Genomic DNA, 15654 nt, shown 5'->3' with positions numbered 1-15654 from the left:
CTTGTTTGCTTCATTTCAAAGCCATTGTGGTGGTGAATAGAGGCCAAAAAATGAAAATTCTGTCAATGTCCCAATATTTATGGACCTGACTGTGTGTATATATATATATATATATATATATATATATACACACACACATACTAAAGGTTGCATGATAAAGATAACATCAAAGTTCATAAAAAAGGCACATCAGCAACATCTAATATTACAAAACCATTATTACTGTTACCTTCCCAACTGTTGCTTTGACAGGTTTCTTTTGCATACTTGAAACTTCCTCTTCTTTCTTTTCTTGGTAAAGCTCAAGTATAGCGTTTAGCTTGTCATCACTCTGACTCACATGTTTTAATCCATTCTTATGCCCTGGATACAAAAACATTTACATATTTGTAAATTTGGCATATTCAAACATAACCACTGTAGAACCTTCAACTTGATATATTTAGTGAGCTCAAGTAGGACAGAAACGTTCAATGGAGTAGAAGGGCTAAAGATATTGATATAATCTTGAAACAGTTCATTTGGGTATCCTCACTGGTGTCAAACATTTATGCACCAGGTCACCTGGGATCCAATCACTTAGGTTAACTCCCCCACTGGCTGGATCCAGAAAGAAGCAGTTAATACATAGCAGGGGTTGTTCATAGATGCAAAGTGCCTGCACATGTCTCTCATGACATAATCATTACTAGAGAAGCCTGATCAGCTAAGCTTAACCTGTACATTTGTTATTTTTATTTTTTGTCATTAGCAATCAGTTTTGAGTGAAAAACGTGATATAATCCACTTGCTCCCATATAAAAATATTATGCAGCTGTAGGCTGCCAAGTAATAGATGAGCTTCTCTATGCTATCGCCTGGCAATGTTACATAAGCAGGACGGAAGCCCTGTAAAATGATAAGGGATTTTGGGATAGAGACCCTGAGTAGCCAAATTATTATGACCACCGGATTAGTACTTTGTTAGGCCAGATTTAGCCTTTAACACGGCTTCAATTCATTTAGATATGGATTCTACTAACTGTCCACTCGAGTCAAAGGGCCCAAATACTCCCATAAAAACATGTCCCATACCATGACATTGCCTCTGCCAGCCTGAAGAGTCATTACAATGTAAGAAGGATTCATGCTTTCATGCTGTTCTCTCCATATCCTGACCCCCACAATGTGCATGGTGTAATTAAAAATGTGATTCGTCTGGTCACGTGACCCATTTCATTAATTTACTGTCCAATCCCTGTGTTACTTAACATTTTTGTTTGCTACTCCACTCTGTGTACACTGCCACCCTCAAACAATTTACCCATGCAGTTGATTTGCGAATGTTCACTGCTGCGAATGCCAACAATCATTCCACATTCAAAGTCCATCAGATTGCATCAATTAGTCATTATTTCATGAGTGATACACTTCATTAGCCTTTGCATACCTTCGTCTTCCTGTTCTTATACAGATATCCTACGTCATATCCTGCAGAATGGCTACTTTGCATAAATCGCCTGGTGGTCATAATAGCTTGGCCACTCCGTGTATATTAAGGCTAAAAAAGAACTGTCCTTCACACTTTTTGTGTCATGCTGTCTTTTTTGAGTATATTAAGAGTTTTTAATCACATTATATTACAAATTAATTGGTATATTTGACAGTATTAATTGGTAAATTTACAGTATGCTATAGAACCAGAGGACCTATTCTTCTAGTTTATGTATAGTAGCCTCAAAAATTCAGTTATACCACCTGATAAATGGTGCTATCAAAACTATTTTTTTTGTGAATGTAAAATCTTTAAAATAAATAAAAAGGTGGTGATTCTGCAAAATTACGGCGAAAATATGAAATTAGACCTCGGATGTATATTTAGAATATTTACTGTGAATAAGAGTCTCCTCTTGCTTTGTGCAAAAAAGTTTTTTGCAAAGCATGTAAAATCTTATCAATCATCTCCACTCAAATCGACATCAACATGTTTTGACTTCTGTTAAAACTTGGAACTCAAAACTCCAAACTTGATTTTTCGACTGATGCTTCCTAACATGCTTTCAACGTACTTTCACAGTGATGGATCACCTGCTCCCATAGCTTGTTCTTTCTCAAGCAGGCAAGACTGCCGACAATCAATAAATGCTTCTTTGCCCTGCTTAGTGCCACATTCATCCTCTTTTCTGAGTCTATGAATCCGACCTGCCTTGTCCTGACACAGGACAGGATAATGACTTCTTTCTCAGCTCCCTGGAAAGCATCCACAGTGGACACCTGGACTGTTTTCACCTCTACTGGGTTGCACTGAGCAGCACAGGCAAGCATACAGGAAATCTGCACACAGAGATTATTATTTTGTTAACAATAAAATAGCATTGGCAACGCTATAAACACTCCAAGATACAATGTTAACAAGACATGCTGAAAAAAAGAGGCATATCTATCATTAACTAGGTTTAGGGTTACATTGGTTCTCTACAAAACCCTTTATTTATTTTGTCTGTTACTTCCCCTAGGGAGACTATATTATTAGAGTACCATTACTAATCTTGTAACCATGACTGTAGCACTGACTTTACTGCACTGATTTGAGAAGTGTCTGTAATGTAACCTACTATGATTACCCTGGAGTGGAGAATGGGACAGTTGTGTGTAGTATAGGTGGGAGCATAGGCAGTTTGGGCATTAGGAACTCCAGACATGGGTAGTGGCATTAGATAAATACTGTAGGTATAAAGGAAAGGCCATTATCAGTGGATAGGTGAGACATGGGTCACAAAGGACATCCAAGGATGTGAAGGAAAATATATTAAGAGACTTGAGATGTATGAAGGCTTGGGGTTGATTGCTTTGAAGGTGAAATCTGGAGGACATAGGGATTTAATGTAGGAAATTTCAGAGTTGTGCAGTGGATGTGTAGTGGCTTAAATCCAGGATTCATACAGTGCAGAGCCTGTAGCAAGTAGTGGTCAGTGCAGCACCATGGGTACAAAATAAAGCATCTTACCCCACACCAGAAATTGTGTGGGGTAAGATAACATACAGAGATGAACAAATGGGATTATTGTACTTGCGTTAAATCCTTTTCTCATAGTCCTGGAAAAGGCCATGGGTGCAGAAGTAGTACACAGAGCTTGGACACTTAAAGAACTTAAAAAATCCTCCCCCTCCATATAACAGTGGCTGCCTCGGAGCCTCCATTTTGTCTAAACAAAAAAACTCCAATACAGGCCAGGAGTCCAGAACAAGTGGGAGAAATAATGTATATAATTTTCAATGAGAACAATCCTAATGAGGATAGATAAAAAAAGATAAAAAACAAAACAAAACAAACACTTATTTTTTTTTTAAATCGAGGACAGTGTTTTCTCACACAGACATTTGGGAACACAGGAGAAAAACATAGGGACGTCACAATACAAACAAAGCTGGCATCTTTGGACACACAGGGCGGAATTCAATTGATTTTGCGGCCCGCATCTCCCGTCTAAAGTGACAGGAGATCGCGGGCCGCTATTCAATTGTGCCAGAATTTCATGCTGATCGCGCCCATAGAGGTCAGGTTTAGCCGCGTAAAGCAGCTAAACCCGACCAAAGTGCTGGGCGCGATCGCGAAAAGTGATGTTTGGGCGCCCAAACATGTCACTTTTCGCACATTTCAGCTCTCATCCCCCAGGGGCTGCAAGCTGAAGTGTAGCGCTTGGCAGCTGATCGCGCCCGACAGGAGCAAGAATAGAATAGCTACGTTGGGCGCGATAGGGGCTGGAGAGAATTGAATTCCGCCCAAAGTATGAAATCTATCAAATTCATTGCAGGTGTTGCCGGTTTGAACAACTGCTCAGCAAACGCCCCATGCTGCGCTGTGTTGCCCTGCCCAGAATCCATTTACTCATGGAATACACCCTCACAGGATCAGGAATAGGCTACATGCCCCAAGGTAAGCCTGGAGAATTCATAGTAATTCACCGGACAATGGCTCAGCATTTGGCCAGCATGTTTGTGGACATCGAAAAAAGGACAAACCGGTCGTCTAACCTGCAAAAATCATGTGCCATATAGATGTAAAAAAGCCCTGACAACGGCAAGTCCAAAACTCTCTGAGTAGAGGAGACAGCTAATAGGAAGCAATTTTCCAGATAAGGAATTTCAAATCCATCTAATTCAACGGTTTGAAGGGAGAGTGCTGCAGAGCTGTCAGCAATACTTTGATATCAAATGGAGCTCCAGGAGGGACGTATGGAGGCGCAACATGCATTACTCTCTGAAAGGAGGCCTATACCTTTCTGAAAGAAAACCAATATGCAGAGACCTGAACCTACTAGCTGAGCTTTAACAGTCCCTTCCATCCCTGGATAGCTGACTGATAAAGCTCTGGTCAGACTTGTTCCAATTCAAAATCAGGTCAATCTGGAATGCCTGTTAATAAAACTGTGCAAATGTCATTGCTTCAAAGGTGGACACCATCTTCACCCGAGCCTGCATATAAAAGGTGAACAGTCATCTGCCTGCAAACCAACAGGGGCCTCGTGAGACCCTGCAGCGAGAGGATTTTCTCTTCTGGTAAGAACACCTGGTGAAGGGCGTAGAACATAAGGCAGGAAGATCATCCGTTAGGAAGGAGTCAGGTTGAAAATTTGATAATCCACATGCGAGTCTCCAAGGTCTGTGCTGGAATAATGCTGGTTATCAGGTAAGTGAGCCATCACAGCCATAATCTTGGTGAAAATCATCTGTGCTTTGGCTAGACTGAAAGGTAGGGCCTGAAACTGAAGATGATGTGAGAAGACATTGGTACACTCCAAGATAAGAACATGTAAGTATACTGTAAGTCCTTGATCATCGTGAACTTGCCTTGTTCCATGCTGTTGATGACTCTCCACAAGGACAATTAATAGAAAATTAGACTACAAAATTAAAATGATTGAAGTTGGAATTCCCTTTATAAGTATTCCTCATTTCAGACTCTGTACCATATGTCTAGAAACAAACCTTATTCATCTGAGATTTGTAGAGGGTTATTACTCCAATCATGGATCCCTGTATCCCGCTTGCTATCAGAGACTGGATAAGCTTCACTGTAAAGTTGGCTTCTTCTACATTATGGAAGCTGTTATTTCCGTGCACCTATGCACAAGTCAAGAAGGAAAATGTATTATTAGAAACTAATAAAACTGAACAGAAATTGGATTTTTGTACTCACCGTAAAATCCCTTCCTCTATCATCCATCTGGGGAACACTGCGGTTAGCCATTACATGTGGGTTTGAGGTCTAGGTATAGGAGATTGGCACTGAACTAGTTAAAAAAAAACCCAGAAACTGAAACCCCACCCCCTATAACCTCTCCCTCCTGCACATAACCTCAGTTTTAAGTTTAGTGCCACAGGAGTAAGGCACGTTTTTATTTCTCTCTGACTTTTTAGTTAGCTTTTATTTATAATAATTTTCTTTGTAAGCGCTTCAGTCCCTGCTAGCAGGAGACTAGGTGCACTAGGGTGTGGGAGTTAGTTAGAATAGCCCACTCCCACCTTCGCCTCTATGGGGTCAAGGAACCGGTCTTTCGGTCTACGGGCTTCCCGCGGTCTGAGGCTGCATAAGTGTTGTCACTTTACAAGTGGACAGCGACGCTTAGTAGAGCCGCCATAACAGTAAATGCAGCTTCAGAGGTGGCTGTGCTGCGGAGTCAGGCCGCCATTTTACAGCAGGGCGCGCAGTTCCGCCCTTAATTATATAAGTTACCTCAACTAGAGCCGCGTCAGGCGCCATCTTAGTGAGCTCAGCGCTGTAGGCCTGAACTGACTTCAGTTAGTGACGCCTATGTTAATCCCAACGCGGGGACCCCGACAGAACGCCGGACCAATTGTCCAACGTCGGGGGTAAGTATCCATGAAGCCGGGAATGAGGGGGGTTAGGTTTATGGACCCCCGGGGAGATTTAGGATTAGGCACCCCCCCCTGGGGAGGGTTAGGCTAGGGGAAGGGGGGGTTAGGCACCCCTGGGGGGGGGAGATTAGGTTTAGGCACTAGGGGGGGAGGTGTTAGGCACCACTAAAGGAGGGTTAGGGGGGGGGGGGGAGAGGGTTAGGTACTTTACTTACCTCAATCGGGATCTGCGCTGTTCGGCCTGCTGGCGTTCATTCATACAGATTCCCTGTATATGCCCCAATTTATAAAGTAGGGCCACCATTTATAATGTTACATTTTCTAAGTGGATCCTACAAAAGCGTTTTAAACTTCAATATATATGGAATATATAATAAAATAATATGTGTTACTACTCTGGTAAAACAGAAGCTTTATTCCATCTTCTAATTTAGCATACTGTCACTGATCAATCATTTTACAAAGTTACTGAATGTATTGTACCCTAATTATAATTCGGTCATCTGATCAAAATGGGTATCCGGATGGAAGATCTACAGTGTCTAAATAGAGTCAATAGGTTGACACCAGATGGTTGACAGAGTCAAATGGCCGACACACAAATGGTCTGCACATGGTTTTTCATTTTTAAGGTTAGGATGAGGGTTAGGCACTTGGCTGAGGGTTAGGTTGCAGAAGGGGACAGTTAGGGTTAGGCCCCAGGGGAAAGATTAGGCTCATAATAATTGAAAAAAAAAAAAGTGTAAACCTTTTCTTTGTTGATCCTAGTTCATGTCGGACATTTGACCCTGTTGACCATCTGGTATTGACCCATTGACTGTCTGTCTATACACACCCATGAAAATGTATGTTCCTGGTATGTGTGCAATGTATAGATGAAATACAACAATATATCTGCTCTTGTACTTATAATTTATGCATTGAAAGAGAAGATTGAATATGTACAAAACATAAGGATTAGAAAGAAAACGGAATTACAAAATAAAACTATTTAAGAACGCACCTGTTCTGTACCATTGGCATTATAAAAGCATAACGTGGGTAACCAGTCTAAAAGAGGTTTCCGGTCTTCTTCAGTCACTCCATTTAAAAGATGCCCTTCATAAAACAGTTCATTAGCTACAGAGCTGATAGCAGGATGACAGCGATACTGAGTCCTTAGCATAACTGCTTGATGGCCCTGGATATCATAGATATAAAGTAAAGAATTTTAGAACACACAGAATTTTAATTTATATAATCCGCTAATGTCTGTCCCGTCTGATATATACATGAACGGTGGGAATCGGGGTGCACTAGGCCCCTCCACTGCTAGAGAGATGGGACAGACACTAGCAAGAGAGGAAGACCAGCCGGGAGGTAAATATGCAGCCGCAGGAGAAAGAGAGAGGGCAAAATGGACAGATGGGGAACAGAGCAGCGGATAGCGCAGTGTTAAATGGTACTGGATTGTGCATAGAGGGAGCGGGACAGCGCTGTGGGCAGAGAGGGGGTGGGATGAGACAGAAGGGGGTCGGAGCAGTGATGGGACATCAACCAAATTATAGTGTAATATCAATCAATAAGGTTGTAGTAAAACCAGGTTTCTATACCCTCTTCAATGATATTATACTCTATCCTTGTAATACTATTTATGTACAGAAGGTGCCATTGTGCTGGGTTTACTACATCCTTTTTGTATGGTATTACACTACAATTTTTATACAGAATCATTGCTATCCCAGATTTCATCTTCTGGTTCAACACAAGATCTATACTCAAGGGAAGTTATATTTAATTTGATACACCATTTATTCCTATTGTTTGTACATTGTTCCCAGCGCCAGCTTTTAACCAATCACCTATTCACATTGTCACTTTCTGGTCCTAAAGGGAAGGATCAGGGTTAATTCTAGGCTGCGCCTTGTTATTTTTTCCCTATCCTTTGTCCTGTCACTTTTACAGCTCCAGTCATTATCCTCAACCTTTTCTTCCTCCACCTCGTATGTTCTATGCAGAGAGAATAAAATGTGAAGCACAACAGACAGACAATTCCTAAATAATAAACATAATGATTATACCATTAAGCAAAGCCGACTAAAAAGAGTTTGTTCTAATCCATATTCATGTGCAAACTCAGAGCCCTGGATAGTGGGAGACAGCTGCTTTGGATCCCCAACCAAGATCAGCTTTTCACACTGAAATCTGCAAATGTCAGAGAGGATTAATATAAAACAGATCATCATCAATGCATTATATAATTCAGGGATGGGGAACCTCAGCCCGTGGAATAATTTGGTCTGGCCCTCTGAGCTTTTTTCTGCTAGCCTGACTAGAATGGCACCATGCAGCCAGAATCTATGCAGCAGTGCCGCCTGGAGCGTCCTTAGGACGCTTCAGACGGTCACACCGCTGCCCTAAGCTCCGGGCATTGCTGTAATCACTGGCGATTGTGGCCCCGCCCCGTGTGACGTCACATATAGGGGGTGAGGTCTGCACCAGGCCCGCAAATAATGTTATATATATCAAAATAGCCCTCGGCAGAAAAAAAGATTCCCCACCCCTGATATAATTCATATATACTTTTAATTTGAATGAGTGAAATTATCTGCAAAACGTTGTCAACAATTATTTCTATTCCGATATTTCAAAGCCTATCAAAACACATTAAAGTGTTACAAATAATGAAACAGAGCTTATGGAGGAGAATACCCAAGAATACACAAAATAGAAATACAGCTATTTTAAAACAATTAAAGCTGATGACAATGTATGGTAAGATGCTGTTTAAGTAAATATCACACCATAATGTAAAGGTTGGTTTTGCAGACCATTCCAGAGATTTCCCCTTGAATGTATAAGTCAGTGTTTGCCAACTCCAGTGCTTAACAGGGCAAGATTTCTAGATCTCACAGGTGTATTCATTACTTACTGACACATTTTAAAAGATGGGAATCGGTATATAATGCCGGCGGCTGTTTAGCTGTCGGATCAAATACCGACAGCGGCAGCCCGACCGGTCGAAATCCTACAGCCAGTAAGTACTCTAACCCTCCCCTCTCGCTACCCTAACCCTCCCTTAGTGGTGCCTAAACCTAACCCCCCTACCCGCACCCTAAACCTAACCCCGCCTAGGGGTGCCTAACCCTAACCCTCCCTTTCCCTACTCTAACCCTAACGCTCCCGGGGGGGTGCCTAACCCTAAGTCCCCCTCGAAGGTCCCTAAATCTAACCCTCCCCCCCGCGGCTACACGCCAAGACACCCGGCTTACCTTCACACCGGTATGCCGGGTGTCAGGATTTAGTAGTGGGGCTAATGATAGGCGTTGGGATTTCGACACCTATCTTTAATCCCATGTCGGGATATCGGTGGGCGGGATAGCGCCCGCCGGTATCCTGACCGCATCCCATTATTTGTGGTGTGTCATAAGTAAATGTTAAATAATAATTAAGCATCATACACTCAAGGTGTAATATGGTTAGAAGTGGAGGGCAACAAGTTACAGATCCATTAATAACATATGCATACTACTTTACAGTATTGTGCTCAAGTCTAAAAATCTGATGAGAGGCATAAAATAAACAATAGTACAATATTAAGGGGGCGGACCAGATGGGCCAAATGGTTCTTTTCTGCCGTCAAAATTCTATGTAAGAATAAAACATTACCTGGCAATTGGAAGCAAAGAGGCTGGCTCAGTCATCTGGCTGCATTCATCGAGAATCACAACTGGGAATTTCAGGTTGCTTAAGCAAGCAAAAGGACATGATGCACATGTAGCACCAACCACACGCACCTTAAATTAAGCAGAATTAGAGTATAAATTATTTCTATTATAATTATTCAAAGAGCTATTTCTAGTTTGTGGCCCATAAGAGGATTTTTGGTACTCCCATTTAAATTAATTTCTTTAAATCCATCTGGGGGACACTAGTATACCTTGTGGCGTAGTGGGCGCCATACCAGGAAAAGGCACAAAATTAATAGTAAACTTGTTACAAAGGTTGTTTTTTTTCCCCTTTACATCCCATGAGGTCTAGATCCATAGGAAATAATTAGCAATTTAATAAGCCTATATTAGCGATAAAAGAGGACCCCTAACCAAAACCACACTACACAAGAGTGACCAGAGCAGAATTAAAGAAAGGGGAGTAAGAAAGTGCCTTAAGGCGTCTACCATTAATACAGCACTGTAGCTTTGTAAGGGAGTCTGTTGGTTCCCAAAAAGATAAAGCTAAAAAGTAATATACACAGTGCTAGTGCAGCCATATCATTATATACATATGCACATACATACATTTAATTTCATATATACACAATAACAAATGCAGCAATATGTAATTTTGAGATTTCAAAGATAAGCCAGCGAGCAAATAAAGAATGTAACACCCTAGGATTGAAATACTGTTGGTGATATGGAATGAGGTGTAAAAGACAGCAGCTTCACACACTGTGACATACAGCTATTAGCTATTTTTCCCCGTCCAAATAGGTCTTCAATTGTTCATGTGGGTCTCACTTTCACATATGTGTAAACAAACAAATGATCATAATATAATACTCAAATGAATTCTGGACAAAACACAGGACATTGGTACTTACCAATAAATCCCTTTCTCCGATTTAGGGGACACTGGAGGCTTCTAGACAGTGGGGTACAGACGGTGCTAAGTGGGAGCTGGCACTTTAATTTTTTTTTAAATTGTGACTAGCTCCTCCCCCCTCTATATCCCCCTATAAGCCCAGTCTTAGGAAATTGTGCCCGTGGGGAGCTGAGAAAAAGACAAACGGAAGAGGAGGAGGCGAAGCAAGTACACAGAACATATGAAAAGGTTGAGATAACAGTAACACAACCAGAGACATCAAACAGTTCTCTAACAGTCGTAACATAACACGACCACAACCCTGGCAGGAAGGAACAGCGCAAGGAGGGCGTCCAATGTCCTGTATGGAATCGGAGAAAGGTATTTATCGGTAAGTACCAAAATCCTGTTTTCTCCTTCATCAACTAGGGGACACTGGAGGCTTCAAGACAGTGGGGACGTCCCAGAGCTCCCAACACGGGTGGGAGAGCACTGAGAACCCTGCAAAACAGACCGGCCATACTGCGCTGCAGAGGCCGCAAACGTGTCAAATCTATAAAACCGAACAAAGGTATGTCGGCCAGACCAAGTAGCCACTCGGCAAAGTGACTTCATGGAAACCCCGTGAGCAGCCGCCCACGAGGAACACAGAGCGAGTGGAATGTGCTTTAATTGTATGCGGAGGCTCCTTAGATGAGGCCATATACGCCTGTCTGATGGTCAGACGAATCCAGCTGGCCAGCAACTGCTGGCCAACCAGGATGAGCTGCATCATACAAAATAAATAGTGTGTCTGTTTTACGTATGGCTGCAGTCCTCTCCACATAAATATGAGAGCCCTGACAATATCCAAGGATCTTGAAGAAGGTGAATCCTGTGGAAGAACCGGTACCACAAAAGGTCGGTTGATGTGGAAAATGTGAACTTTCAGAGAACCCAACCGCAGACCGGATGGGAAACCTGCTTGCAGAAAAAGCAGAAGTCTGGCTAGGTTGAATACTGTAGGAGGAGCCTTTCTATGTTCACACCATGAAACATAAGTCTTCCAAATACGGTGGTAATGTTTAGAAGTAACTTCCTTCCGAGCTCTAAGCATAGTAGGGATTGGCCTGAATGGGATCCCTTTACGTTTCAGGATGGCCCTTTCAACAACCACACCGTCAAACGTAGCCGATTTAAGTCTGGATAGACTAAAGGACCTTGTAGTAAGATATCTACTCTCAGAGGAAGGAGCCATGGATTGTCGATCAGTAGAAGTTGAAGATTGGAATACCAAGCTCAGCGAGGCCAATCCGGAGCTACCAATAGTACCTTCTCTATTTTGATGCGTTGTAGAATCCGAGGGAGAAGAGGAAACGGAGGAAACAGATAAACAAATTGGAACTGCCACAGAGTTAACAGTGTGCCCACTGCCACTGGGTCTATCTTCCGATAGCAGTAGAGAGGACAGTTGATGATTTTGCCTGGATACCATGAGGTCGACCTGTGGAAGACCCCACTGTTGGACCAGCTGTTGAAAAACCTGCGGATGTAGTGCGCCTTCCCCTGGATGCACATCCTGCCGGCTGAGGTAGTCTGCCTCCTAATTTTCTATGCCTGGAATGAAGATTGCTGAGATTGCCATTGTGAACCTTTCTGCCCAGGTTAGTATCCTGCTTACTTCTTTCATAGCCGCTCGACTTCTGGTGCTGCCTTGTCTGTTTATGTACGCCACTATTGTGGCGTTGTCCGACTGGACCCTGACTTCTCGGCCCCGCAAGAGGTGATCTGCTGTCTGAATCACGTATAACACTGCCCGCAATTCCAATATGTTTAATCGGCAGACTCGCTTCCTGTGCTGTCCAGCGGCCATGGAAGTGATGTTCCTGAATCTCAGCCCCCCTTCTCTCAGACTCGCGTCTGTGGTGAGAAGAGTCCAATCCCACACTCCGAATCTCTTTCCCTTCAGTAGGTGTACCGAGTTCAACTACCAGAGAAGGTCGGTTTTTTTTTGTTAGTCCAGCAGCTTACAATCACAGGACGCAGAGTCACCCCTGCAGCTGTGTAAATGGACTTGAGAGTGTTTTCCAATCTCCTGTCAGATGTGTCTTTCAAAGACGTGGTCCCAGGAACTGGTAGCGTAGTCTTCTTAGACAGCCGCGATACTGATGGATCTACTGTAGGGGGGAGTCGTTATCTGCCGGACAAGGATAATAACCGCCAGGACATCCGAAATCTTTTATGCGGATGTTCCCAAGCTGACGTTAGAAGAGAATCCAGCTCCTCCGAGACTGGAAAAGCAATAGTCTGTCTTTGTTTCTTTAGAAAGAAAGACTGTTGAGCAGGACCTGTGTTCTCCTCTTGTATCTGCAATACCGGTCGGACTGCAGAAATCAAAGCCTCTATCCCCTCGGATACCGGCTCAGACTCCTCCTGGAGTTCTTTAGGCGAATTTGGAGCATATTCGCCTTCTTCTAAATCTGGTAAATCCTCCTCCTCCGATTGGAGGACTGAGGGTAACAGTCTCTTTTCTGAGACCTGAGGACAGGATCTCGTTGTGGTACGGGAAAGAGTCATGGCTTTTGAAATCCCCTCCATGGATATTGCTAAGGACCTCTCCCATGCTGGATCCTCTAGAGCCGCTAACCTGTAAACCTCTCTTTCTTTGCGGGAAGCCTCCAGCTCAGTAGAGAGAGAGGACATAACTGAAATAATCTGTGTCTGAGACGGTGGTTCTGACATCCCTGCAGATTGTTGTTCAGTATTGCCATTGTCACACAATCGGGAGGTAGATGACTGCCCCTGTGTAAACTCATCTGCACACTTTTTGCAGGTAAATAACTTTTGAGGAGCTTTAGATCTGCCAGTCATGCTACATACAGACCCACACAAACAACAGTAAAGTGTATCCCAGTTTCTTCTTTTGACCTTTTTAACTACAGAGAGGCAGGACAGACTCACACTTGCCTAACAGTGCTCCTCACAGTACCAGAAAACGTTAGGCATAGAAGGAAATAACCACTGATAAGTAGTTACTAACCTGCCTTAAATGCTCTCCTGACCAGCCTAAACCCCACTGTTTTCTTACAGTCCAGGTTAGGCTACCAGTTTTGTGCCGCAGTGTATTTGATATGCAGCAGATGCTGATTTTCCCTGTAATGGCCGCCAGCACACTTCCAGAGAAGCGCTGGGGCCGCTGGGAGGAAGGAGCAGGGCTACTGAGCTAAGTTCTGCCCCCCCGCTATGGCGCCTATTTTAAAATATGCGCACTTATACACTTGGCTGCCCCGTTAATCGTGGCAGCTCTTCTGCATTATGAACCGCCTATGTAGGGTTAACCTGGCTACCCCACTAGTCGGGGAGCCAGGTAGTACTCACGGAGCTGCCCGCTTCCGGTAATGACTGCTGGGGGTCCGCTATGCGTGCTGCAAGCAGCAGCATCCCCTATATGGAGACAGAGGTCTCTGTAGTCAGGGATTCCAGGCGAAGTGCGTGCACTTGTAAGCAGGTCTCCTCGGCAGCTCCTTGCAGACAGGCAGTGCAGCTACTGCCTGTCTGTCCTCAATGTCTTCGGCGCAGCAGTGCTCTTGAAATACTAAACCCTGAGGAAGAGTGTAATACACGTCCAGCTCCCCTCGGGCACAAACTAAGACTGGGCTTGTAGGTGGGTATAGAGGGGGGAGGAGCTAGTCACACTTAAAACTTTTTTGAAGTGCCAGCTCCCACTTAGCACCATCTATACTGTCTTGAAGCCTCCAGTGTCCCCTAGTGGATGAAGGAGAAATACCCTCAATTGGTTGCACTCACCCTGTAAATGGTAAAGCTGCATACACACTAGTCAGTGGCGGGCCCACCGGGCATCGGCAAGTGCCGACCAACGACAAACGACAGCAGGGGGGTAGCAGGGCCATGCTGCATTCAGCAACATGGCATCGCTCACAACATCCCCAGATTCGGCTGCATGTACAGCCGACTGGGAATATCGTTAACGATCAACGGGAGCACACATCGTTGGTCGTTCGACCCATACACACTTGACAATATGAATGATATATTGCTGAACGATATCATTATCATTCACTTTTATCGTCTAGTCTGTACGCGCCATGAGTGTACATCTAAAAGTTTATTTTCCTCAATGGAACGTGAAGTCTCCTTGAGGTTAAGGTACAAATCACTGGTATCTCATTCCCAAATATAGATCCCCAATTTTCCTTAGACCAGGGCTCGACAAAACATGGGGGCCAGGTCGCCATGGCGACCAGATTTGGTTGCCTGGCGACCAGATTTTCAGCAACCCCCGGGCCCTGTAGTCAGTGGAGGGGTGGGCCGGGGTGCCATGTGCCCCCCGGGCCGCAGCGCCATGCAGGCCGCGGGCAGTCTGTGTTTCTGTGACACAGACTGCACCGCGCGTGTAGCGCTGACCAGATGGAGTGACAGTGACTGACAAACACACAGCCGCCGGCAGCAGTGTGTTTGTTTTGAGTGGCAGGCAATGAGAGTCTGTTAGACTCTCACTGACTGCCGCTGCGCCCACTGCAAGAGCCGCTCCATCTTCCGGCTCCTGCAGTGGGTAATAGGAGAGACGTCATGACGTCTCTCCCATAATGCAGAGCGGCCCGGCCCGGGAGGACGAACGGAGGAGCGGATGGTGGGGTTTCAGGTAAGTGATTTTTTTTTATTACGTGTGGCACTACAAGGGGGAGAGCACTACTGGGGGCACTACAAGGGGGAGAGCACTACTGGGGGGAGAGCACTACTGGGGGCACTAAAAGGGGGAGAGCACTACTGGGCACAACAAGGGGGAGAGCACTACTGGGCACAACAAGGGGGGGACTACTACTGGGGGCACTACAAGGCGGGGACTACTACTGGGGGCGATGCATAGGGGGGACCACTTCTGGGGGCACTACATAGAGGGACCACTACTGGGGGCACTATATATGGGGACCACTACTGGGTGCAATGCATAGGGGGTGTGGTCGCTACTGGGGGAACTGCATAGGGGGGGTGGCCGCTACTGGGGCACTGTATAAGGGGGGGGGTTTCTAGGGCACTGTATAGGGGGGCGCTACTAAGGACAATGCATAGTGGGGACTACTACTGGGGCCACTGCATAGGGGGACTACTACTGGGGGCACTTCAGAAGGGGGACTACTACTGGTGGCACTGCAGAGGGGGGACCACTACTGGGGGCATTGCATAGGGGGGACCACTACTGGGGGCACTGCATAGGGGTGCCCAAAGCATATT

General features: G+C 44.6%; 1 protein-coding gene across 2 annotated transcripts in view; it reads right to left on the bottom strand.

Moving 5' to 3' along the window:
• Positions 1–15654, bottom strand: part of ZGRF1 (zinc finger GRF-type containing 1) — a 53792-nt gene that overhangs the window by 4280 nt on the left and 33858 nt on the right. The window contains exons 10-15 of one of the 2 annotated variants that reach the window (XM_088448321.1): positions 9508–9635; positions 7920–8043; positions 6863–7039; positions 4969–5103; positions 2049–2313; positions 230–363 (exon numbers count right to left, since the gene is read on the bottom strand). In XM_088448321.1, coding sequence (XP_088304447.1) covers positions 230–363; positions 2049–2313; positions 4969–5103; positions 6863–7039; positions 7920–8043; positions 9508–9635 — 963 coding nt within the window. Of the gene's footprint in view, positions 1–229; positions 364–2048; positions 2314–4968; positions 5104–6862; positions 7040–7919; positions 8044–9507; positions 9636–15654 lie in introns of those variants that run through there. The other variant, XM_088448322.1, reaches the window with a different exon arrangement.

The sequence above is a fragment of the Taudactylus pleione genome, unplaced genomic scaffold (genome assembly GCF_031769625.1).
Source record: "Taudactylus pleione unplaced genomic scaffold, aTauple2 ptg000454l, whole genome shotgun sequence".
NCBI lineage: Eukaryota > Metazoa > Chordata > Amphibia > Anura > Myobatrachidae > Taudactylus > Taudactylus pleione.
Note: the sequence above shows the minus strand (reverse complement) of the source record. Positions and strands in the feature narration are given on the sequence as shown.